Source organism: Nesoenas mayeri (genome assembly GCF_963082525.1).
Source record: "Nesoenas mayeri genome assembly, chromosome: 16".
Lineage (NCBI taxonomy): Eukaryota > Metazoa > Chordata > Aves > Columbiformes > Columbidae > Nesoenas > Nesoenas mayeri.
The window spans coordinates 9,858,851-9,883,600 of NC_137562.1; the positions used below are offsets into that span (position 1 = coordinate 9,858,851).

At 52.3% G+C, this 24,750-nt stretch overlaps 1 protein-coding gene across 6 annotated transcripts; it reads right to left on the reverse strand.

The window, feature by feature from the left end:
• Positions 1-69: 69 nt before the first annotated feature.
• Positions 70-13,482, reverse strand: TCEA2 (transcription elongation factor A2). 6 transcript variants are annotated; one of them, XR_013922920.1, is made up of 11 exons: positions 13,343-13,482; positions 10,573-10,635; positions 9,814-9,919; positions 8,347-8,437; positions 6,001-6,134; positions 4,856-4,912; positions 4,149-4,303; positions 3,667-3,813; positions 1,464-1,535; positions 803-887; positions 70-155 (listed from the first exon to the last, which is right to left on the reverse strand). XR_013922920.1 is itself a non-coding variant. In XM_080354803.1 (10 exons), exons 1-10 carry the CDS (start codon positions 13,409-13,411, stop codon positions 879-881), a joined length of 903 nt encoding a protein of 300 aa, XP_080210929.1. In that variant the 5' UTR covers positions 13,412-13,482; the 3' UTR covers positions 695-878. The 6 variants fall into 6 exon arrangements, 4 of the variants coding, with proteins under 4 accessions (XP_080210929.1, XP_080210927.1, XP_080210928.1 ...); XR_013922921.1 differs by lacking the exon at positions 70-155 and adding an exon at positions 408-425; XM_080354803.1 differs by lacking the exon at positions 70-155 and having other exon boundaries at positions 695-887.
• Positions 13,483-24,750: the final 11,268 nt, after the last annotated feature.

Sequence of the window (24,750 nt, forward strand, 5' to 3'; positions counted from 1 at the left end):
CCTTACCTTCAAGTCCAAATGTCTGGAAGATTTCCTGGATTTGCAGCATTTCCCATCATCTTTTTTTGTGGCTGATGTCACTCTGTGTTCACGCTGTTGCAACCTGAGCAGCACGTTGATCTTTGCAGCAGCCTGTGGTGTTGGTATTTGAAGGCCTGAGATCACAAGGTATAGATCACCACACAAAATCAAATGAATGCTGCTCTGTGCCTCAAAAAGCTGTGTTTCATCAACAGCGCTCCTCAGCCAGGCGAGGAATCCCAGTTCTGCCCAACCAGCCAGCCCAAGACTTGGCTCAGTGGTTTATTTTTCATGAGCTGACCAGGAACAAGGTTGCCCAGAGCGGTGGTGGATGAACCATCCCTGGAGACATCCCAGGCCAGGCTGGATGGGGCTCTGAGCAACCTGAGCTGGTGAAGATGTCCCTGCTCATGGCAGGGGTGGCACTGGGTGAGCTGGGAAGGGCCCTTTCAACCCAAAGTGTTCTGTGACTCTATGATTCACAGTCTGAGGGTGCCCTAGAAGCAACTCCTCGCTCTCTGGTGCTCCCGGCTGTGTTCAGCCCTCACCCAGCTGGACACTCACCGTCTGTAGAGCTCCCACACCACAAAAGCAAAACTCTGCACACACACAGTTCAAATAAAAGTCAGAAACTGACAAAAATGTTTAATATTAGTTTTGAAGAAAAAGTGACCATATTTGCTTAGATGAGAGAAAATAACGGTTAAGAGTGTTGAGTGAGTTCTTGTGCCGACCCCTCAGCCCACAGCTGCTCTCCCCATGCGTTTCAGAGCAAACTCACGTGGGACAGGAACATGACGGTGGCGGGAGCTGGAGTGGGGGGTCAGGCTCTGACTGGCCTTTGGCCATGGCACATCTCAGCAGAACTGCAAGAGAAGGGAGTGGAAACCCCGATTAGAAAACCTCACTCCAAGGGGAGCTGCGGGTCATGCGTGGGTTGCCTAAAATGGAGATCAAGGTGAGGGGCTTGTTTCTGAAGCTGGTGAGGGCTGGGGGATTCAGCAGGGGCCAAACTAACAAAGCTCCTGTTTAAATCTCTCAGCTGTGGCTCTTTGGCACTGTTTCTGTTCACCATTGACCAAGAGATTTCTGCTCCCCCCGAGCTCCCTGCACAGTATAAAAAAGCAGTTTTAAAATCCCCAAACGGCATCACCACCACCCCACAGAGGGCAACGGGAGCAAGGAAAGCACCAAGCTGGTCACAGCAGAAAATGGGATGTGAGGAAGGAGGCAGGGAATGAGCAAGTGAGACCCAGGTGGGCTGCAGAGGTGGGATGAACCCAGAAGCTTTTGCCTCTGTGCTGGGAGGAAAAATAAAAATAAAAGAAAAAAAAAAAAAGAAAAATCACTTGCTAGAGCCAGTCAGCATTTGTGCAGCACCTCTGAGGGCAGCAGCTGCCCCCAATGCCCCCCCAGCACCAGCAATACCCTTGGTGCATTACCTTCCAGCGGTTCCCACACTCATTGCACACGACAAAGGTGGTCATGGGCTCGTCGGAGCTGCGGGTCTGCACCTGGGGGGACAGAAGGGCAATGAGAGCCCAGTGTCACACATGGCCCCGCACGGGGGGTCACAGGGAGCTCCTTGTGCCTCTGGCCACCAGGGATTCAGGCTGCGGTCACAGTGTCAGAAATTAACGAGAGACTGAGGCCTGGGAGGGCTTCCCTGTAAAATAAGCCTGGTTATTGTTTTACACACAGAAATAAACCTCTACAGACATTTCATGACATGTTTTGGGGCAGCAGATTTCCCTCCTCACTGTTTTCTCCTGCCCATTCTTTGCAGTTGGTTGGCTCTGGAGTTGGACAACATCTCAGGCTGGACAAGAGGAAGATGTTTTTTCCTCTGAGGGTGCTGAGAGCCTGGCCCAGGTTGCCCAGAGAGGTGGTGGATGAACCATCCCTGGAGACATCTCAGGCCAGGCTGGACGGGGCTCTGAGCAACCTGAGCTGGTGAAGATGTCCCTGTCATGGCAGGGGGGCACTGGGGGAGCTGGGAAGATCCCTTCAACCCAAACTGTTCCATAATTCTATACACAGCCAGTCCCTCTCCGTACTGTCCTCGGGGAAGGGATGCAGGTGGCAGTGAGATGACAACACCCTCAGCCCCACCAAGAACGTGTTCCAGTCACACATAAAAAAACACTCAAGCCATTTACAGACCAGTCCTGGCCTCACAGGAACATGCTCTGGGTTACCAGGTTCTGCACATTTCCAGCCTGTTTTGTATTTGAGCCATTGAGGAAATTCTGAATATTTAACCCAGATGCGACTGCTGCCTCTGACTGGCTCTTGCCAGAAACACATACTTTGCTAATAGTCATATTTTCATGGCATTTGAATGCAAGGCAGATCTACGCTGAAAATACTGGCACTCCCTGCACAAGTCAGACAGTAGAACTATGTCGAGAGCTAATTATGGTGATCTACATGTGTAATTACCCAATATGCAAGAGTCACAGTATTTGCATGATGTAAAATAAGCACATTTTGCAAGTATGCTGGATAGTTGAATTCTGCAATTCTCATTTGACATTACTGCCTGGCTCCCAACTCTTTCAAAACTGGCAGTTCATCTACCTGGAACTTACAACATCTCGGTCACCAAAAAGTGATTTCACTGAAAAAAACTAACTAAAACTACAGAAAATCGTCTGATATTTCTATTCACAAGCCGCTGTCATCACCTGCCGCAGTTCCAGGCAGTCAGACTCCAATCTGACAGGTGCAGACAGAGTCTCCCGTGCTGCCGGGGCGAGCGAGATGGCCCGGTTGGTGCTTCCAGCTGTTTTACTGGGATGGGGGCTCTGGGCCGAGCCAGCCGGCGGGATGCAGGATGCTGCCGAGCCGCAGGAAAATCCCCGGCCGGGCTCTCAGCTGTGTCTGCACGTCACGGCCGAGCGCTCGGAGGAGACTCGCTCACTTGCACACGCAGTCTGTGCGCACCCACTCGGTAGCAATCATGTGGTTGCTGGTGCATTTTTGGGTATCTGCACATTCTAAACCACTGACTCACAGCAAAGGCACATTTATCTCCAGACGCCTGGCACAAACATGGGAACTAAAAAGCGCTGGTAATGCAGAAGGCTTCCAGCAGCTGCCCATCGAGGAGAAAAATCCCCTCTGCCTGCTCACATCACTGCTTTGTTATTCCTTGTTTCACCTGTTTCATGTTGTTTGATTTGAAATAAGTTGGGATTTGTCCAGCTGCAGCTTATCTACGTTCTTAATTTGCATTTTTAATACCATCAACGTGACTGCCTCAGTTTCTGCTGTCTCTCTCCTCTACACTACTCGCTCCTTTCTTGTCTGAATCTCCACATTCCCAGCACCTGCTTTCAACGTGCAGCTCTCCCAAGCTGGGCAGCGAGCAGCACTGCTCTGCTTTGAAAGCTTCCTCGGTGCTGCACAGCCCCTGCTCTGGTGTAGATGAGCCAAAAAATGTCACAAAAGCTCCAAGGAAACATGTGCAAAAGCAGCATATTTGAGAGAGCCCTGAATATAGGTAAAGGTTCTCTCCACCAGTGGCAAAATTTGTGCTGTGCTGTAGGATGTGTCATCAAGCAAGAAGAGTTTGTGATCGTGACAGATCGTGTCCTGTGTAGCGGTGAAGGGTGTGGAGGCCACAGGAGTAGCAAGACTGACCTGGGTGTAGGTGCAGTTCTTCTTCTTGCACTTTCCACAGGTGAAGAGGTCAGTCTGCGTCCCTCCAGTCTTGGCCATCTGATGCTCCCGGATTGCTTCTTTCGTCATGGCTTTCCTGATCTCCTTCAGCTCATTACTGGCCATTTCCTTTCAAAAAACAAGAGCAATAAAACCACATTTATCCAGTTTTACTATCACACTCACTACTGTAGAGTCAACAGACAGGGTGGTCGAACAGATGGGTGTCAAGACAGAAAACCTTTCATTCCACATTGCTGGTTGATAACTAGGCCCCCGTGATGATGTGAAGCCCCAGACTACTCTCCACATTGCAGACCCTATTGCTAACTCGCTCCCTGTGCACTCTAGCAGCGGCTGCTGAGGCATCTGCAGCCCTGGCAGCACATCAGCCTCTTGTTTCAAGCCAAACCACAGGACACGTCTCCTGTAAGAAGCAAACCCTGCTCCTCAGGCTTCCTCACCTCCGAGGTCATCACTGCGATCTGCTCAGGGGTGATCGCCCCACACAGCACGTTCTTTTTCAGCTCGGGATTTTTGGAGTCCTTCAGGTTCGAGATGCGGCTCCTCACTCGGTTTTTGTACTTCATGTCAGTGTTCTTGACATCTTGGTATATGCGTTCATGGCAGTCAAGGACTCTGCGGTCAACCCAGAGCCTTCCAAGCACTTTTCTACACCACTCATGCTCTTTCTCTCAAAGTAACCACAAAACCCTCCATTGAGAGAGCCCAGCTGCATCTCCTACCCCACAGCCCCCAAAGCAAGCAAACTCCTCTCAAGTCCACAGGCTCCATCCTCCCCATCGCTTCTGTGTCAATCAGCACACTCTCCCCAATAGGGAGGCACAGGGAAGCTGCATGTATTTGGAAGCAGAGCTGAGAGCAGGAAACAGTATTTTGATAGGAAGTATAAGCTGGGGATTACAGGTGTGACCAGGAGGACATAACCGTGTCCATCACACCAGCACACGTCTGCCCTGAGCTCCCAGCACCGCACTGGGGGTTTGTTAGTGACCCAGAACCTAGCCAGAGCTGGAACCGGAGCCCTGACAAGCAGAGATGCTGCAGAACATTTATGCAAAGAAAGACTGTCCCATTTTTCCTCCAAGCACATGGATTTCTTGGCCTGGAGGCACACAGGCTCTTGAGGAAGCCCTGTTGGTAAGGATATATTCTTCAATCTGGGCTGCTATGTGCTCACAGTCAGCGCCAATGGCAACGTAGTCATCTGTAAGACAAAAGAAACACAAGATCTACGACTTCCAATGAGGGGTGGGGTCCCTAGGCTTAGTATTTCTGAGATACAAATCTAGATAGTTTGCTATTTTGATTTACATGCTCTTCCCATCAAATGGCATCTTGGCCTTTGCTCTAGCCACCCTTTGGAAAAGGATAGTGATACAAACAGACTGAACAGCCAGCCTGTGCCCTCTTTCTCTCCAGATGGACTGCACTACACAAAGCTAACAAGAACCCAGTCCCCAAAACATAGTTTTCCCATATATTCTTGGTATAGTTGAAATCAAACGTATACAGGCAGGAAACAAGCCTCATCAGATGCTGGTGTCAATGAGAAGTAGTTCAACTCAGGGCCCAAAAGCAGCAGCATCGGGATCAAGCTTTCAATTCTCCTCTCAGCTCAGGACTCTGCTCCTTCCCTCTTCTTTCACATACTTCTTCTTCCCAATTAAATAGCATCGCATAGAGTGCAATAATTGCTACGAGTTTGGACAAGGGGCATGGCAACCAATGCCATAAAGTAGGGAACATGGAGCAGAGCAGGGCTGAGCTTAGCGAAGAACTCAAGGGGACTGTTGCCCAGACTTCATATGGAAAGGGTTTTTCTAAGAGTTAGACAAAGTATTTAATGCAGCATATATATATATAAACACATGCACACACACAGGAAGGCTAGAAATAAAGACTTTGTGAACTTCTCCATCTGCTGTCTACATTCCTTGGCTCCAAATTAATAAAACTCTGCAGTGCTTAGACCCCTGTTTTCCAAAGGGATCTGCAATTTGGACACAAGCATGTGTTCAGCTTGAGGTATTTAAAAATCTGATTTGCAGAGATGCTGAGCACCTGCAGTTGCCTCTCATTTCAGATGGCACAGCCTGAGTGTAGGAGAGACTCATTCCACCCCAAATCCTCAGGGAATCACAGTATTCCTGGGGCTCCTGTCTGCACAGGAGCCTAAGAGCAGATGGTGACCGCACAAGCGCCATTACCAACAAATTCCATGGACTGTTACAGATTCATTTTGTGCCCCAGGAGTAAGCAGAGATGACGGCCGGTGTCTCCCCCAGCACTCACCATCAGCCTGCAGAGCTGCTGTCAGCATTTCTCTGCATTTGTTGCGGACAGCATCGCAGGTGACGGGTGCTGGAGGGAAGGTGGTGATTTTGGGGGTGGTCGGGGTCTTCGGAGGCTCCTGCCTTTTGTTGGAGCTGAAAGAGAAACTTCACCTGTCAGAATGTCTCGGTTCGGGTCACTGAGAGAAGAGGAGGGATCAGTAGGTGTGTGGCAAAGCATCCTGTTAATCGTAATACAAAACCAGTCAGAGGAAACCAGCACAAAGACACATGCCCTGAACTAAAATATAGGACAATACAGCAACCCACACCATCAACCCAGACTCAAGCTCTCCTGTGAGCTCTACGGGCTGTAAATGGAGGGTTTAACCCATGAAGCTATTGGGCTATTATGACTCCTAGATGATTTTATAGAGCTTTTCCCCCTCCCTTTAAAGTTAGGCAGCAGAAGAGCAACTTCTTCAGCAGAGTTTGCTCTGACTTCGGTGTCTGGGCTATGAAATGCTCTGTTTTTACACCCAATGCCTGGTAACATTAATACAGTAAGAAAGAAAGAAACTCTGATATTTCACCCATGTCGTACGGGCAACATCTCCTTGAAGATCCAAGTGGTTTAACTTCTCAGCCATTCCAAAGACTGCACAAAAAGTTATTTTATTAAGCTTTAGAAGTTAGTTTATAATTAGAATAGTTGAGAAATAGACCTCAAACACACCTAGCAGACTTATTTCAGGAAATCCTTGTGGTTCACACTGTTCCTGTTAAACAGGAGAAAGAACTTGTAAATCTATCCAGGCAGCAAAAGTTTATACATTAAAAAAAAGTCTATACTGGAACAAAATGGTGGCAAAGCAACAGGCAGGGACTGCAAGCAGAACTTGGGGCCGCACTGGAAGAAAAACCCATGGAAAAGCTGAATTCAGGCCACGGATCCAAATCCTCCTAATAAAGACAGTTTAGAGAATCCTGGAAAATAAAAAGCTCGTGCTGCCAGAGCCAGAGAAACATTAGACACAGCCCATTAAAATGTACTACACTAATGGTCTAAAATACTCCAGCACTGCAGAATATGCTTTGGATCACAGTAATGCAGCGGGTGAGCTCCCAGGTGCCAGCTCCAGGCTGGCTGGCTCAGAGCCTTCAGGTCTCAGCGCAAACTCTCCAGTCGCTACAGAGGGATTTCTACATCTGCGTTCCAGAAAGCAAGACAAGTTCCACGCCAAGAGCTATTGAAGTGTTTCTCCCTGACAGGAGAGGAAGGCCCAGCCAACATCCAGCAGACTAAGTGGCTGAAAGATCGGAATACAAGCTGATCTCTTAGGTGTCTCGCTAGCAGCCTCATCTGAACCAGCTATCACACACTGAGTAACGAGCTTGACTCCCTTCATCACAGCCTGTGCTCTAAAGAACAAAGAATATTCACTGCTAATAAATTCTTTTTTTTTTTTTGTCGAGGCAGATTAGCAGTTAATTTTGCAGCACTGAAGAATAAGCATTCCCATCTCTGCAAAGAGCTCAGCTCACAGACTGAGACCAGGAGCTAACCTCGGTCTGTGCTACGCTAATCCATTCGCTTCTGTTTATCCTGCACCACCAAGGGGATGCTCTGCCGTTCAGAAGATGGAGACTGAGCACACGTAGAAAGCATCACGGGAAAAAAACCTGCAGTAGCTGCAGCAGATCCTCAAGGCACAGGAGAGGGTTTGCAGCACAAGCTCCACTCCACACACCCCGTGATAACTGTCTGCAAAGCAAGGAGACAGCGGGGTTTGGCCTCTCTACCTACAGCTGGGATCATATTCCAATTGAAATCACCACAAGCCTCAGCCTTCAAACCAGATCCCCCAGCATGCCCAGCTCGATTTGCTCATGAAACATCTACTGCCACTGTGCCAAGGGAACATCTCACACTTCCTTCCCTCTAGGCTCTGTGTTCCCCAGGGTCAATTTTCCAAAGGTTAAATCAGAAGTTTCCCTTTCTCTCGGAACTGCAACACCACTTCTGGCTTGAGCCAAGCTGGTAATACCTGTCTTCTCCTCTCCCCATCAGGAACAGCCACCAAGTATTTCTACAAAGGCTTCTGTCCTCACCCTGGATGGAAATCCGCCTCCCCTCACCAGCAATGGCATGCACAGAGGCTCTTCACACCCTCAGGAGCCCTACAACGGATCCTCCCCATGTCCTCCCCCTGGGGCAGGCAGCACCAATCTGCACTTCAAGGTTTCTGACCAGGAATTTGACTACACAAAACTCCCAATTCATACACTTTAAACAAATTAAGGTCGGGTATCAGAAGCACATTCAAACTCTGTAACAGTATCGCCTGTGGTCCAAGGGAAACATTACCTTTGGTCTCGCGAGTTACCAGTCTCCTTCGAGGAAGATGTTGGCAAGGACATGCTCTTCTTTTTCTCCTCACTTTTTTCCTCAGAAGCATCTGTATTCAAAAGAAGAGAAACAGGATGCTAAAGGATTCAGGACTGGTCTTTATGCTACAACCCTGCATACACTAATCAACGTCTTAATACCACACAGTGTTGGCCTAAGGTAACTTATTATCCTCCAAAAAGAAGCAAGAGAAAAAAACAACACACCTTTCTGGCCCTCCAGCTTTCTAACAGACCTTTTAATTGCCTCTAAGTACAAACTAATTCAAACAAAAGCTTTCCTCACCAAACTCAAGAGCAATCACCTTCCCTGCCTAGGAGATAAGCTTCCTCACAAGACATGCCTCATCACAAAAGTTTCTTTCAGAGACACCCTGGCTGCTGAGCACAGATTGGATCGAGTTCTCTAAAGCAGCATTTCCAGCCAAGGGCCAGCACGGACTAGTCCTTCTGGGAATCCAACTTCTCGTGTTGCCCAAGTGCTGCTGAAAGCCAAGAGCACAACCCTGGCGAGGACTTTCATTGCACTAGAGAAGAAGTTTGACCCGAACTGCCCCAGCCCAGCCAATACACATTAGCCCTAAGCTGGAGGTAACGTCCCAGCCGGGAGAGGAAAACAGCATTTCTAGCACCCATTTAGCCTGTCAAGAAACAGCAGCCCTGGGGTGCAGACTAGAGCCAGCTCCACATCTCTCTTTGCCTCACACACCACATCACTCTTGTTCTTTGTTACACACAGCTGCCCAAAGGATGTGTTTGAAAAATAAGGAGTGTTTGAATTTCACACTGTGCCACTAGCAGAGAGCAGGAGACACATGGCCATTCCAACCTCAGCACTGCCTCATTCTTTTATCAAAGGTAACCACTAAGACCATGTTTGTATTCCCTCCATCTGCAATTTTGTGCAGTCTCAGCATTAAGGTTTCTCAGACAGAATTACAAGCTTCTGCTAATCACCATGAAAGCCTCCCCAGCAGGAAACAGTCCATGTGAATTCATCTACAAGGTGTTAAACTAAGGTCTTCCTATAACTCATCACCCAAAATGCATTCCAGCATTTCTCTTTCCAAGCCGCTGCACAAGGTTGACAGCACACGCTGTATTAATGCCACACAGCACACAGGCGGGGACGGAGGGTTCGGAGTGCAGATATCGTTTCTACAAATAATGTTGCTAATTATTATAAGGACAGGTATGTGGTAAGAGTAGTCCTGAAGCTTTCAATGCTCTTTCAAGGATGAGCTGGCTAAACAGGAGATAAGTTTAGAAGAATACATGGTAGCAGAAAAACACTTGAAAGACAGAAGGTGCAATTGTAAAGACTGATTTTCTGGAATATTCTATTTCTCTCCTAAGAAACCCAGCCTCCTGCTGAAGGCAGCTTCTTCATAAATTGAATCTGACAGGAACATGCTGATTTTCTTACCTAGAAGTTTTTTCCAGGATTTGATGAGGGATTTGGCAAGTGATATCACTTCTTCATCTGTGCTCTGCTTTCTCAGTGCATTCACTGACATCCCAATGCGGGTGGACTGTGAGTGAACATTCAAATGAATCATTCCAGAACAGATTTGTTACTTGTTACTAACCAAAATCAGAAATAAGCACGATGAAGTCAAAGCAATGACCAAGATATGAAGTGTCCAAGGACTTGCAGAATTATTTTCTCTTTGAAAAAGTGATTTGACACTATCCAGTTTACCCAAGCCCATCAGGAGCTGGACATCTCATCACCCACAAACACCTTCTCCACACACTTGTACCTGACACTCAAGCTTAGAGTGAAAAAATCCAAGATGCATACCTTAATCTCCGAATTGTAATTATGTTCACAGCTCTCCAGCGTCTGGAATATCACCATTACAAAGACTTAAAGTTCTCCCAGACTGCCCTTTGTGTTTGCTATTTTCTAGCCTTTCCTCTTTTTGAAGCCCAAGAAAGGGTTTGAGCAGTTACCCACATTTGCCTCCTCAGCTCTGCAGAGGTTTCAGACAGCACATGGTGTCCCAGAGCTATTTAATTGCCAGTCCAAAACCCAGGTTCAGTACTACTTTCTGAATTTGATGTTTATTTTGATGCATTGAGTGAGGCAAGAAGCAAGAGGAAATAATTAAGTCCATTTAAACAACATTTTGAGCTCATCCAGATGCAGACTTCAGCTTTTTACCCTAACTGTGCAACTCACCTGCAGTAAGTCCAAAGTCATAGGCATACTTTTCAGTTCTTTCAGTAAATCCATTGCACCATCCTAGAAAGGAAAAGAGAAACGGAATAATAAATGTGTAAATAAATGCAACAGCTTGGCAATAAATTCAAAAAATTAAATTCAAAGGGAAAAGCACCAACAAGCCTTCCCTAAAACATCAGCTCGGGTTGCTGCTACAGACAGACAGCAGATCCTACAGTCTGGAGGCACCTGAGATATTGGAATGGGCAAAACAGAAGAGCACTGGAGTAGTACAGATCTTTGCTGGTGCGTGGTACAACTGCAGCATTCACTTATTATCCTTACCTGGCAAGCTCAACATTTTTGACGCCTGAAAAATACCCTGTGAATCACTACTGTCCACTCAGCACACCACTTGGCTTGCAGGAGTGATCCTACTATCAAACTCACAATTTTGGGGGCCCTGATTAGTGACATTAGCTCACAAGAACAATTTAGCACAGTTGCAAGAACTTCAGTCACCCACCTAAAGCTCAGAATCACTGCACAGAGCCAGAGCTGGAAATATCCTCTTTCTACATGAAACTTAATGTAGCTCTTTCACAGAATTCTATTAATACCCTACTCTGCTCAGGACAAGAGTTAATACCAGGAGTAAAACCATCAAGCAGTGATGTTGAAGAGCTGGGCGCTTGAAATCTGTTATATGAAGTTTCCTTGCATCGGCTCTAAATGCCAGAAGCCAAATCCAGAAAAAACTCTGACTAGACAGTCTGTGGGTACTTCAAACTGGTAGTCACCCAGCGCAACGGCAGGGACAGAAGCACTGGCCAAGTCTCCCTCCAGCAGCACTCGGCAGATCCAGCCTGTGGGGAGGCTGGCTGCACTCAGCCAGCTCTCTCCTCTCATCCCCCTTATCCAACAAGGCCTTCTAGTGTTCACATTGAACAGCTCATTTAAAACACCAGCCACTCCAAACTCATTTGCAGCATAAGATCAACAGAGCCTGCGATTGTCAAGCAGCGAAGCAGCCAGACCCTGTCCTCAGATCCTATCCTCCCTACGCAGAAGGGCCGTTTCCGACAGAACAGATGCTGCAAAAGCCAAATCAAAGCAGAGTCAAAGCTTTCAGTGCGTACACAAGCAACTCACACCAGTGTAAATCACACGTTACCGTACCCAGAATGAGTGGCTTCCCACTCAGGCAGTTTCACACCTTTCTGTTCCTCCAACAGCCAAATGGACTCCATTAAATCCAGCCCTTAACATACAAAATGACCGGGTGATTCCTGTCTCCATTATCAGAAATGAAGCCACTTGGCACAGTGGCAGCAAATGGGGATCCACGCAAAAACTAGAGCAACAAACAGGTGTTCCGAGCAACCATCCTGCGGGAAGAGTTCTCAAGTTAGCCGATATACAATAAACATGCCACCGTTCAGTACCATATAAAACACCATCCAAGAGGAAACATTGCATACCACTCATTTAAGTAGCTGTCTCTTTCTCAGTGAAGCAAGTTGGTCCTTCCCTATTTCAACAATGGTGTTGAAAACCTACCATCAACAGGAACAGACATCACAGGCTGCAGTTTAGCCCAAACACACTTCCCTGGGCTGTTAAAACAGCAACACAAGTGCCAGTGCTCACCTCCATCTGCAGCTGGTAGAGCCAGTCTGGCACCCAAAAATTCATGTGACAACCGCACCCAGCATCCCATCACCTAAATACCTCGTTCCCAAAACCTTCCCAGCCTCAAAATCCCTCTCCCCCACCCCAAACACAGATGTACAGCCTTCCTCTGTCACAAACCTGTGTCACCAAGCTTGCTGCCTTGGCACTTATACAATCACAGAACAGTCTGGCTTGAAGGGATCTCCAAAACTCATCCAGTGCCCCCCCTGCCATGAGCAGGGGCATCTTCACCAGCTCAGGTTGCTCAGAGCCTCATCCAGCCTGGCCTGGGATGTCTCCAGGGATGGTTCATCCACCACCTCTCTGGGCAACCTCTGGGAAACCTGGGCCGGGCTCTCACCACTCTCATTATAAAAACACTGTTTATACTTGTGCATCACCAACTGATATAACCAGCCAGGCAGGGAAATACTTGCTGCTGTCCCCCTGGACAGTCCCACCGGTGACAACACCCAGACAGCAGCAAGGCCAGGGCTCCACAGCCCATAAGGGTGAGCACAAGTGTCTGCATGGGGTGGGGATGCAGGAGGCAAATCCAGGAGCACTTGGGGTTCTCTCTGAGGGTCTGGCAGAGCCCCAGGCTGGTGCTGGGGGGATGCACAAGGGTCCCCATTCCAAAGGCTCCCAACGGGGCAGGGGGAGGCCAAGGATGCTCCCCAAGAGGGGACCACCCCGACACAGGGAGAGCCCCGGGGTGCTGGGCTGTGGGGGGCACAGTGTGGGGAGGAGGGGTCCCCATCCCACCACAGAGAACACAGACCCCCTGCCCAGTAACGGGCAGTGGGATGGAATGGAGTGGATCCCAAACCGCTGCAAGGGTTGGGGAATGGAGAGGGAACCCCCTGCAGCCGGGTCTGGGGACAGAACTCCCCTCCATGGGGGGTGTCTGCTCCACCATAACGGCCGCATACAGGGGGGCCCCAAAATGGGGGCTGGGGAAGGGGCGGCCCCCTCACAACGGGCACCGAGGGACAAGCGGGGGGTCCCACAGCCCGGCAGCGAGGAAGGGGTCCCGGCGGGGAGGGAGTCCCCGGCTGACAGACCAGGAACCGGGGCCGGGGGCGGCCCCCGCACCCCAACCACCGCCACTCACCGCGCTCTTCTTGGCCACCATCTTGTCCAGCCGCCTGGCGATGCGCACGATCTCTTCCTCCCCGCCCATCGCGGCTGCCGGTCCCAGGGGCAGGACGGGGGGGCTGGCGGCGGTTGCCCAGTACCCACCACAGCCCCCGGTACCGCAGTCCGGCGGGCGGCGCGCGGGGCACGCTGGGACTCGTAGTCCTCCGGGCGCCCGCCCGCCTCTTCTCGGCGCGCAGCCGAGCGGCGGGACTACAACTCCCAGCGTGCCCCGCGCCCGCCCTGCCCCGCCGCGGGGCACGCTGGGAGCTGTAGTCCGGAGCCGGGAGCCGCGGCCATGGCGGCCCCGCAACGGGTCAGCGCCGTGACCGCTCGTTCTCGCTGAAACGGAGAAATAAACTTAACAGCAGAGTCAGTTATACTGTTAAGCGGTATTCTTTATTTCATGAGCGCTGAGGAACACTGGGGATCATCCTCCATAAGTGCTCCGAAGACTGGATGCTCTTGCATTGCTTATATTCACATGGTTATTACATACGCATTACAATTTATTAAAACTCTGACATACATCTATACTAAGAAATAACTGATGATGTTAGTTGTAATTGTTTAGTTTCTTACTTACACTACATCTATTAATTATTAGTTAAATATAAACTAAGCACTCTGCTTCTAAACAATGTATCACTTAATCTTCCGTCTCCCTCTTGTCATGCAGAAGGATCTAAAACTTGAAAAATATCCCCTCGTTTTTCAGGTGGTCAGAAACCATTGATCACGTCAATTGGTTAATGATGGGTACGTGGTTTTTAACTTAATCACAATATACATTAATTTAGCAGCTTCTCTTCGGGGGCCCGGCGGCTTTTGGGGTGCCCCGGAGCGGAGCCCCCCTGTAGATGGCACTCGTACGCTGTGCGCGGCCGCCACGTCCCCGGGGAGCTGCAATGGGACTCGCCGCTGAATACTGTCGCTCTCTGCAGCTGGTCCCTGGCAGGGAAAGAACTTCGATGCCTCCTCCTGTGCAGCCGGCTTCGCAGCCCTTGCCAAGAGCGGATGTTTCGGAAAGGGCCATGGCTGTGCTGGTAGAGAGCGGCCGTGTCCTGCCCCGGCAGGGCCACAGATGGAGCCACGTGTGGCCTCAGGCTGCAGGATTAGGTGTTGGGAACCAGGGCTCAGCTCTAACCCTGCTCCGACTGAGTCACTGAGGGCAGAGTTTAGCTCTACCAGCGTACAAAGGTGGAGAGTGTTGAACTAAATCTCCCCTGGGTGGCTGTCCCCCAAAACTGCCCATTAAGTACCTCAAGCTGCCAGCTTGCTGTTCTAAATGGCAGCTTGCACAGAGTTGGACAGACCTCTGAGATCCCCTTGAGCAAGACCTGCTCCCCAGGTGTGTGAGACACATCTCGATTCATTCCCAAACAAGCAGAGGTGGCACCAGCCCAAACCTGAGCTCCAGACCCTCTCCCTGGCATCGCACTTGGAGCTACCTTGAAACTTCTTGGCTTGACCCCATGTTCGTGAAGGCGAGTTCCCCCCAGCCCGCCGTCTGGAGCCTCTTCAGCATCTGGAAACCCTCCAGCCCTTGGCAGGGTCTGGCTGCCGAGCAAGGGGGTGCCATTTTGGGGAGGCCCACCTCTGTGAGGGAGGAGGAGACAAGTCCCAACAAGGGCACCTTCTGGAGGTCCCTGGACCAGGGCAGCTGCCTGTCCCGTGTGTGGGGTCGGGTCACTCCAGTCCTTGGCGTCAGAGACGCGCTCGAGCGGCACTGCTGCCACTGTGAATGTGGTTTGTGTCGCTGCAACGCGAAGATGGTTCCTGACCACAAGTATGGCCGAGGACGTGTCTCAGATTCCAGAGCGCACAGTCACCAACGTTGAGCGCCGTCACCCCGTCGCTTTCTGCCTCTGAGCGAGAAACCCGTCACCCCACCAACGCCGACCTCCCGCCGCGGCGGAACGTCCTCGCCCAGGCCCCATGACTGCATGGTCGGCAGCGGGTCCCCGAGGATCGTAACGGCATGAAATCCTCACACCATTAAACCCTCACGCTTGCAGCCCCATCCCATCTGCTGGGTCGGAGAAGAAAACCCCCACAGCGCTGCAACATCCACGGGCACAAGCTCTGCAGCCTCACACTGCCAGCCCGCAGCTCCGCTCGACCCAAGGGTTAACAGAACAGGACAGGCGTTTGCCGGGCAGCGGGGAGGGCTCCCGCCTGACCTTGGCTGGGAAGCGGCTCTGGCGTCGCTCAGCCCGGCCCCCCGAGCGCGGAGCCGGTGGCCCGAGCGCTCCCCAAGCCTGGGTGGAGGTAGATCCAGAGGAAACTCCACCTCCGCGGGAGCCAACCTGCTATTGCAGGAATTCCCAGAGAAATTCCCGCTTGGGCTGATCTGTCAACGGATCCGTGAACTTTCTTTTACCTCTTGTGAAAGCAGCTACTTGAATGTGCTAAAAACAGAGCGAGGGCGAGTCTGTTGCTGGCGCTGGGCTCAGGGGAGAGGTTGGGAGGGGGCTTAGCTGACCCCCGCGGACTGAGAGGCACCGTGAAAGTCTCTGTACATGGTGCCTTGCTGGCAGATCCCTGCTGGAGCCAGAACAGTTTGCTGCAAAATAAAAACCCACAAAATCTCACCTGGTTTTCCCACTGGGCTACAGTATTTCCCAAGTGACTCTCAGCTTGTTTGAACCTTGTGGATGGGCTGGATCAAGGCAGATGAGCTTTCCTTGCTTCCAGCATCCCCAGCAGATTCAAGTCACCATAATTCGTTTGGAGATTAGCCACCAAACCTCACCCTTTGTCTTGCTCCCAATGACCAAAGGCTCAGCCTGGTGCACTCTTGGAGAAGGCAGAGAGAAGGAACCCTCCTGGGCCCAGCCTTGCCCACTGGGAGACCCTCACGGAAGCTCTGTCCTGAGACACCTCCAAACTTCAGCGTCTCAGCCTTGGGGTCACAGCTTGTAAGTACAAGAAGGGCAGCTCAAATTTGGGAGAGGAGGGAGAGACAGGAGGAACTGATCTCCCAGACATGAGCTCAAGCCAGCCCCAGAACAGAGTTCTGCCTTTTGTCCCCCTTCTTGCTGCGGTTGCCCGATGTCCATGGGCCCCTAGCCCTGGCACTAGGGACATTTGACCCCAGAGGCCAAATGCTCCATCTAACCCTTAAGAAACCTGGAAAATTTGGCCCAAATGGTGACTTGCATTTCTGTCTTGCAGACCATCCTGTTTTCTCCTCTGAGGAACCAAAGAACCTCTCCACACCACATCTTGTGGCACAGGCTCTCCTAATGCAACAGAAACCAGCACGGCTCCAGGAGATATCACAGGTTCCATCCCTGCCGCTCCGGCAGACCAACCCACCAAGATTCCGTGTCTCCTGCTCCCCACAACCTCCCACCACATCTGTCCCAGAGCTGCTGGTGAGCAGCCCATGTCTGGGGACATTGTCATCAGGAGCTCCTGGGACAAGTCCTACACCAGGAATGGACCTCCAGCTTTGCCGATGCTTTTCCAAGACACTTTAGATGTTCCCTAAATCTCCTCCTTCTAACGATTTTAATTATACTGGCTGCTGTTCAACATAATAATGACAGGGGGAGAAAAACGTGCTAAGCGGCCGCCTGTCACTCTTGGCGAGGTGTTCTCGGGGGACACTGGGCCAGAGCAGCAGCTGTCCCAGCGCCGTGCCAGCCGAGGGGATGCAGGCTGCCATGCCTCCCCAGCCACCATGGGGCTCTGGGCTGGCCCGTGTGTGCGTGAGAGCGTGTGTGTGAGCGCTTGGGTCTCCTTTCTCTCCCCCTCTCTGTCTCCTTTTATTCGCCTTCATAAAACATAGGAAGTTCAAGCCATTCTTTTTGCTATTTGTGTCTCCCTCCCCACGCCCCGGTCCCCTCCCTTGCCCCCTGCAGCCTCTCGGCTCGCGGCTTGCCCAGCATCCTTGACCCCGAGCAGTCTGGTGTGTCTGCATTTCCCTTTTGGCCCACGGAAAGCACCTCTCTGAACTGGTGCCTTGATAAGTCTGCTGTGGGAAGGCAGGGGCTCCTGGGCTCTCACACCGGGCTTTCCCATGGAGCATTTCCTACACTGTCCCTGCCCGCCAGTGCAATCTCCAGCCCAAGGCGCTGGGGAAGCTCTCCGGATGGCAATGCCCCTCTGTGCCAGCAGGTCTGTCCTCCTTAGGCTCTTGTGACTTGCCAAAAAGTCACTTGTCAAAAGCCATGATGCATAGAGGGAGGGATCCTTCCAAGGAGGAGGAGGAGGAGGATGATTACCTTCTCATGGGCTAACATGGCAACTCTTAGTTCATCCACAGCAAAGGATGGAGCCCCCAGCCCCTTCCTCACACTGGTTTTGCCAACAGAGCTCTGATATTGTCTCCCGCAGAATTTGGGATCAACAGGTTGTTATTAAGGTCTTTGTCCCAAAGTAAATAAGTGAGACTTCCAGCGTCCCAGGTAGTGCAAAGCACACCTTGAGAACCCTTGAGCGTAGTGCAGAATTCTTTAGAAAAATATCCAGCATACTATAGGCAAATTCTAGAGTATTTTTTAGAATAGGTCTGACTAGTCCTATATATGATCTAAGGAACAGCTTGTCTTCATTTGGTGATGCATATAGAAATGGGGATTGAGGACATGTGAAGAACAGGAGACTGGTATTAATTATTATACTATTACACTTACAAGCTACCGGACTAGATTTATGTACCTGAGGGGGCTGCTGGGTGAACTGGGAGGACTGGGAGGAAGAGTCTGCGTGTCTGGAGTCAGCACCAGCGTGCTCCCTGCCTTCATCACCACCTTCACAACCCCCTGGACATCCCTTTGCCTTGTGCTAACTGCATGGTGAGGCCAAGCAGAGCCAGGTCACCGGGGTTTGCTGTGCCCTCTGCTCTCCAGTCCTCCCCGCAGCGATGGGACTGCAGATAAAGACCTTCTCCTACTTATCACCCCATCAGCAGCACCAGCAACGGCTCTGCTGCCCCACCACCGAGCACCGAGCCCTGATCTCATCAGCGCGCCGCATACTCGCAGCTCGAACAATAAACCTCCTTCCCTGCCCGACACAATTCCCAGAAATGCACGGCCTCCTGCTAAAGCCTCCCTGGGGGAAAACATGCCAGCCGGGCTGTCGGCACCATTGCAGACATCACTGCCAGCCGCTGGCAAAGGCAGCGGCCACGTCCCCAGCGCAGAGGCACCTCTGCAAAAACAAGGGTGTGCTGGGTGGGGTGGAGGGAGAGGCCGAGCGGAGTCCTTGGGGCCATGCTCAGGAAATGGCTCTGCCTCCGGGTGTTCACAACCAGGCGCCTTGTCGAGGCCCAGGCACCCCGTTTGCAGCCCCCCGCTAGGCTGCTGTCACCCTACTCTGGCACCTGCTGCCGTCCCAGCGGGGACCAGAGACGAAACCATCCCCGGCTGCTTGAGCTGGGAGGGTAGAAATGGGGCTCCTGGCCCCCTCATCCCAGGGGAGCCCCAGCCCAGAGAGACTCTTCTGCATCTCATGGCATCACTGAGCACCTCAGTCTGCCAGTTTTTCTTCGGCATGTTTGAGTAATCGCTGTTGCCGCTTTCATATGGAATATTTGGGCACTCAGGCAGGCAGGGCTGGACGCTCAAGGCAGGTATTTAATGAGGTGGGAGACGGCCAGGCCAGCAGCTGGCACAGCTGTCCTTTCTCCATGGGCTTGCTCTGGGGCTCACCACCCTGTGTGGCCTGCACATCTGTCTTTCTGGGGCCAGATGTGTCATCTAGGGAGGTGCCACAGCAGCAGGGGCATGGCAGGACGGCGGTGCCGGAGCAGTGCAGCCTGCAGCCAACACACCCCAGGGTTTTCCCCTCTCCAGACCTCACAGTGATGCACCAGACACCTCAAATCCCCATGTAAAAGGTGGAAAACCTGCACCATCTCTCAGCCCACGTGGATGGGGAGCAGCACCCGGCATGGTGCAGTGGCCAGGGTGCCAGTGTGGGTGCCAGGTGGCCATGAGGGGCTGCGGGTGATGTGGGAGGATCAGCTTTGTGGTGTCCTCATCACAGGGGGACCAGTCTCATGGCGTCCCTGCAGCGGGGCGCATTGTTCCCAAGAACACCCGGAGAAGGCTGAGGAGGACAGACTCGCTGGCTGCGTCGGGTTTCCTGCTTCCCGGCCGCTGCCTGCCATCCCTGCGCCGGGGGGAACAGCCGCCCTGGCCCTGCTCAGGGCCTGGCAGCAGCCGATAAGCTCCTGACCTCCTGCCTGGCTTTCCAGCTCCTCACAGCCCCCCATGGTGTGGAGGCTTTTGTGCTCACTACCCCCCTGCTCCATGGAATGACAACTGCATCCTCTTCCTCACCACCACGGGCACGGATGAGGCAATGCTGCCCGTCATCTTACCATCCACCACCGAGGGTGCGGGATGGCACCGTGCCTTCATCCCAGTGCCCCATCTGCTGACCCCACTTCCCTGCAGCCTGCAAATTGGGTGGTTGGAGACCCTCTGTCTTGTGCTTTGGGTCCTGAAACCCTTCATCACCCTCTCTGTGCCCTCCCTTGTGTGTGGCACCAGGCATCAGGACCTTGCCTGGGTCCCAAGGGCATGGAACACCACTGGGGCTGGGGCAGGCAGAGCCATGGGGGCTGCTCTGGGGGGGGGTGCTGTGCTAGGCACATCCTCCCATCCCACTCACCCACCCACACACCCAACCCAGCCCAGGAGTGCGTCCATGGCCCCTTTGGATTGACAGGAGCCCAGGAAGGCAGAGGAGGAAGAGTGTGGGGTATGCAACATGGGTGTTACAGAATCACAGAACTGTTTTGGTTGAAAAAGACCCTCAAGATCAAGTCCAACTGTTATCCCACCCCTGGCACTACCCCATGTCCCTGAGAACCTCATCTCCACATCTGTTCAGCCCTTCCACCACTGCCCTGGGCAGCCTGTTCCAATGCCCGACAGCCCTTTCCGGGAAGAAATTGTTCCCAAGATCCAACCTCAACCTCCCCTGGCACAACTTGAGGCCATTTCCTCTCATCCTATTGCTTTGTTCCTTGGGAGAAGAGATCAAACCCCTTTGCTCCAACCCCCTTTGGAAGGATGCTTCACCCTGCGATACCCACAGGTACCCCATGCCTCCTGCAGAGACACCAACCTTCTCCCCATCATCCTCATCTCTGCCCAAATGACAGCGGGGACATCATCAGCTGAATCACCCCCCCACCCTGCACACACCACCGTGGGTTTTTTCAAGTACATGAGCTTTGTAGCGAGGGGATGCGGAGGGACCCTGCAAGCCGCTGGCTGTCACTGCAGCCCCTGCTCCATCCATTACAGAGTTTATTTCCCTGGGTGACATCTCAGAAGCCGGCAGAGCGTGACCTCAGGCTGACGCCCTGCAAACCTGCCTCCTGCCCTCACTCAAACCCGCTGCCATCAGCACTTTGCTGCAGCTGCTCCAAGGGTTTTTTCTTGCAGCCTGAACCCCCCCCACCCAGCTCCGTCCTTCTGGCTCCAGCCCACTGGGGATGGAAGGTTTCTCCTTCCCGAATACAAATAGAACTGTAATCTGCTGAACCCCGCTGTTGATCCCGACTGCATCCTCCTGTCCTGAGCTTTCCTACAGCGCGCCTTTTATACCGGTAATAGCACCAGGCTCCTTCTCCCATCATTGTTGACTCGACAATGAAAACTGTTTGTATTATTGTGTCCCCGAAGCTTTGCCAATAGCACATGTGTCCTGAGCTGATAGCAACAGGCTTTGGCAAGGCTGCAGCTCCATCAGATAAGAGCCTTTAACCTTATTTCTGCAGCTCCAGCACGCCACGAAGGGCTGTTCTGTTCTGAGCCTTTGCTTATCCTTCCCAAGCATTTTCAGATCTGAGCAAGGTTGGTTGGAGGGCAGAGCTGGAGGTGTTTGGGGCAAACAGCCTGGGAAACAGCCTCAGCTTGGGTGAGAGAAGATCCCCGGAGAGAGATGGAAAGATGGAGCTGCTTTCCCAGGCAATTTAAGGGCTAAACACGCGGCTGGCCGGCCCCTGCCGTCCTCGGGGACTCGCTCCACCCCGCCGTGCTCCACCTTGGCCCGGCTCCCGCACACAGCGGGAGCGACGTGGAGAAGAAACGCTGGAAGCCAGTGGCCCTCGCACACTCCTGGCTGGCCTGCGAACAAAGCCTTTGCCTTGGAGCCCTTCCCCACCACCCCCTGCACCCCACCAGCCGCTGGGATCCCCAGAATCAGCACAGCCTTCATCCCTGGGGGTCCACACCATCCTCCTCCTCCTCCCACCCTGCACCCCTGCACCAGAACCCCCTGCAGCCGCTCAAAGCATCCCCCAGCTCCACCTCCGCTGCTGAGGAGTTTCGCTGCTGTTTTTCCTTGAGCTGCAGCATAAAGGATGCTCTGAAATCAGAAAGTAAAGAGAAAGATGCTGCCTGTGCAAGCTTTTAAATTTCACTTTTAGGCTAATTTATGGGGGTGGAATGTCACAGATCCTGAGGCTTTGAGCTGCAAATGCAGCACATTCATACTCCTTTCCTTCCCTTAATGTCCCCATTACAGCACTGAAAAAGAAAAGTTGCTCCTCTGCTTGCAGGGAAGGAAAGCTCTCAGGCCTTTTTCTTCATTTTTAGTAGTATTATTGTAATTATTATTATTATTATTATTATTACTATTCTTTCTCAAAAAAGAAACACTCTGTCCAAATTACCCTAACACATCCTGCCCTTTGCTGGGGAGGTTGTTGCCTCTAAAAGGCCCAAGGAGAGGTTGGGTTGCCCCATGCCCTGCATAGCACGTGGAGAAACTGAGGCACAGAGCCATGGCAGCATCTCCTCGCTTCTGAGCCAAAACCCCTCTCTTCCACTTAGGTTTAGCACTCAGGGTTTCCCTGCCTATATGAAGGTATGGTTGCACTCAGCAACATCCTTATCCTTGCTTACGGGTGCTGAAAGTCTTGGCAAAGCAGAGAGGTGGCCACGAGCACCTGTGTGCAAGGAGATGGGCTGTGAGTTTTGACAAAGGTTGTCAGTGCCTGGGATGTTGCAAAGGGCTCCTCTTCCTCCAGAGATGCAACAAAGGGTTCCCGTTTCTCCAGAGATGCTGCAAAGGGCTCCCCTTCCTGCAGGCCTGACGGGAGTGATGCTCCAAAACTGGGTCACTGCCTTCCAGAGGTCCTGTGAGCAAACTGGCCGGCACATGGCAAACTGGAGCAGAAAGCACTGGGTTCAGGGGCTGCAGATGAAACAGGGAGAGGGGAGTGCGGTACAGCCCCCAGCCATCTGCCATCTGCGGCGGGCCGGTGAGGTAATGCCTCTCACTAAGTTAAACCATGTCGGGAGCCACAACAGCTCTTGAGAACAGCAAACCTTTCCCAGATGGAGACGTCCTGCGCTGCTGCATGAGCCCTCCCAGCGAGGGAGACGACGGGCGCAGGGGGCAGCCAAACACCCCCTCTCCCCTGCTCGCCTGCTGCAGAGCTTCATTTTAGGGAGCAGGGAGGTAACAACCAACTCAGCCCTTGCTGACAAGCTCCTGGGGTGAAAAGCAGTGGAGGTGTGATGGCTGTGTGTCCTTCCTTAATTCCCCTCCTTGAAATCCTCATCCACAACGTAATGCAAGCCTGTTTATCCATGATGCTTTCAGCTGCATGATGCTGGAAGAGCGAGGGATAAGCAAACACCCAGTGGAGTGCAGAGGTTTGGAACACAAGAGCAGAACCCCAATGGGAAAGGTTTCTGCACAAGGTGGGGGTTCTGTGCTTTTCCTGGGGGGCACATTATCCTCTGGCAGTCCCCAGCATGGCAGAGCCATTGCTGTTGGAGGAAAGGGGGACACACACTCACTGAGGATGCAGGTGAGGATTCTCTGTTCCGTGGAGAGGAGTCACGGAGGATCCTCACCCAGTCGTGCTGCTCGTGGGCACACGTGGCTGCACGGCCACGGATGGGCAGCCCCGACCCATCTCCCCCTGAAAAAAATTGGGCTCAGAAATCCTCCCAATTGCAGTTTTCTAGTAGCCAGGAGGAGGCTGGGCAGCTCGGAGCAGCCAGCCTGGGCACGCAGAGAGAGCAGGATCCCAGTTCTTGGCCACGTCTCCTGCGCAGACACCAGCGAGCAGCGTTTGCTGCCAACTGGAGCGATGGAAGCAGCAAATAACCCCGGCATGCCCGGGCTCCGTGCAGCCCAACTGTCGGCCAGCTGCCCGTTCCTGGGAGGATGCGGTGCCACGGGTAGAGTGCATTTGCTTGCTATAATCGAGAAAAGAAATTGTGCCGATCGGAGCAGCTGAACGGCAGCCAAATCTGCTTCTCGGCGGCTTTTCTACACTCTGTATTCATGTATTTGGCATGAGCTGCTCTGCATTGAGGTAATTCATTAATGCTGAACCAAAAAATGTGTTTATGGGAGTCTTGAAATAGTTGGTAGAAGTGTAAGACTTTCCTTCCTAAAAGCCTGGGCTCTCTCCATGATGGGAACTGAGTATTAACGCAACCACCACTGCCGCAAGCAGCTACCGGCTGCAGCGCCTGCAGCCCCGCACGCCCCAGCACGCTCAGCCCTCCCCGTGCTCCGTGCCGAAGCCTTTCCTGGTGCTTGCGAGCACCGTGGGTGGGATTGCCAGCAGCTTTGCTCACATAGAATCACGGAATCATTTTGCTTGGAAGACACCCTCAAGATCATGGAGTCCAACCATTCATCCACCCCTGTCACTAATCCATGTCTCTGAGAACCTCATCTCCATGTCTATTCAACCCCTCCAGGAATGGTGATTCCACCACTGCTCTGGGCAGCCTGTTCCAATGCCCGACAGCCCTTTCCGGGAAGAAATTATCCCCAAATTTCCGACGTCAGTCTCTTCTGGCACAACTTGAGGCCGTTTCCTCTGGTCCTGGCGCTTGTTCCTTGGGAGCAGAGCCCAATCTCCCTGGGCTCCAAGCTCCTTTCAGGCAGTCCAGAGATAAGAAGGTCTCCTCTCAGCTCCTGTTCTCCAGGCTGAACCCCCCAGGTCCCTCAGCTACTTCCCATCAGACTCATAAGATGCTCGAGGTGTGGGGGCTGCACCCTGGGTTTCAGAGGGAGCAAACTCAGGGTGATGCAGAATTGCAGCACCCTGAGCTGATGGGACCATCACCAGGGAGTCAGGGCCATGGCAGGGCAATGGCAGGGGAAGGGGAGGCAGGATGGCCCCTGTGCAGACCAAGGGCTCCAGCGACCACCTGGGATGCTGCAGCAGCCACATCTGTGCAGACCAACAGCTTTTTCGGGTTAGCTTTAGGTTTCACTGCTCTCACAATGGGTAATACTGTTGTTGTTCCAGTTATAATCCTGTATAAACAAGGTTGACCTCTGCTTATTGGAAAGAGCTGGAAAAGAAAGTCAACTTTCTCTGCTTCCTCGGATGTGGTGGCTGATTGCCGGGCTCAGCCAGCCCAGTCCCACAGCCATCAG

What these genes read in the sequence shown, in the direction of transcription:
- TCEA2 (XM_080354800.1), bottom strand. Translation starts at nt 13,411, where the DNA reads ATGGGCGGGGAGGAAGAGATCGTGCGCATCGCCAGGCGGCTGGACAAG. An exon ending in AGCAGCCCAGATTGAAGAAT is followed by an intron (nt 4,304 to 4,855) that starts ATATCCTTACCA and finishes ACTGCCATGAAC; the next exon opens with GCATATACCAAGATGTCAAG. An exon ending in TCGCAGTGATGACCTCGGAG is followed by an intron (nt 3,814 to 4,148) that starts GTGAGGAAGCCT and finishes GTTTTTTGAAAG; the next exon opens with GAAATGGCCAGTAATGAGCT.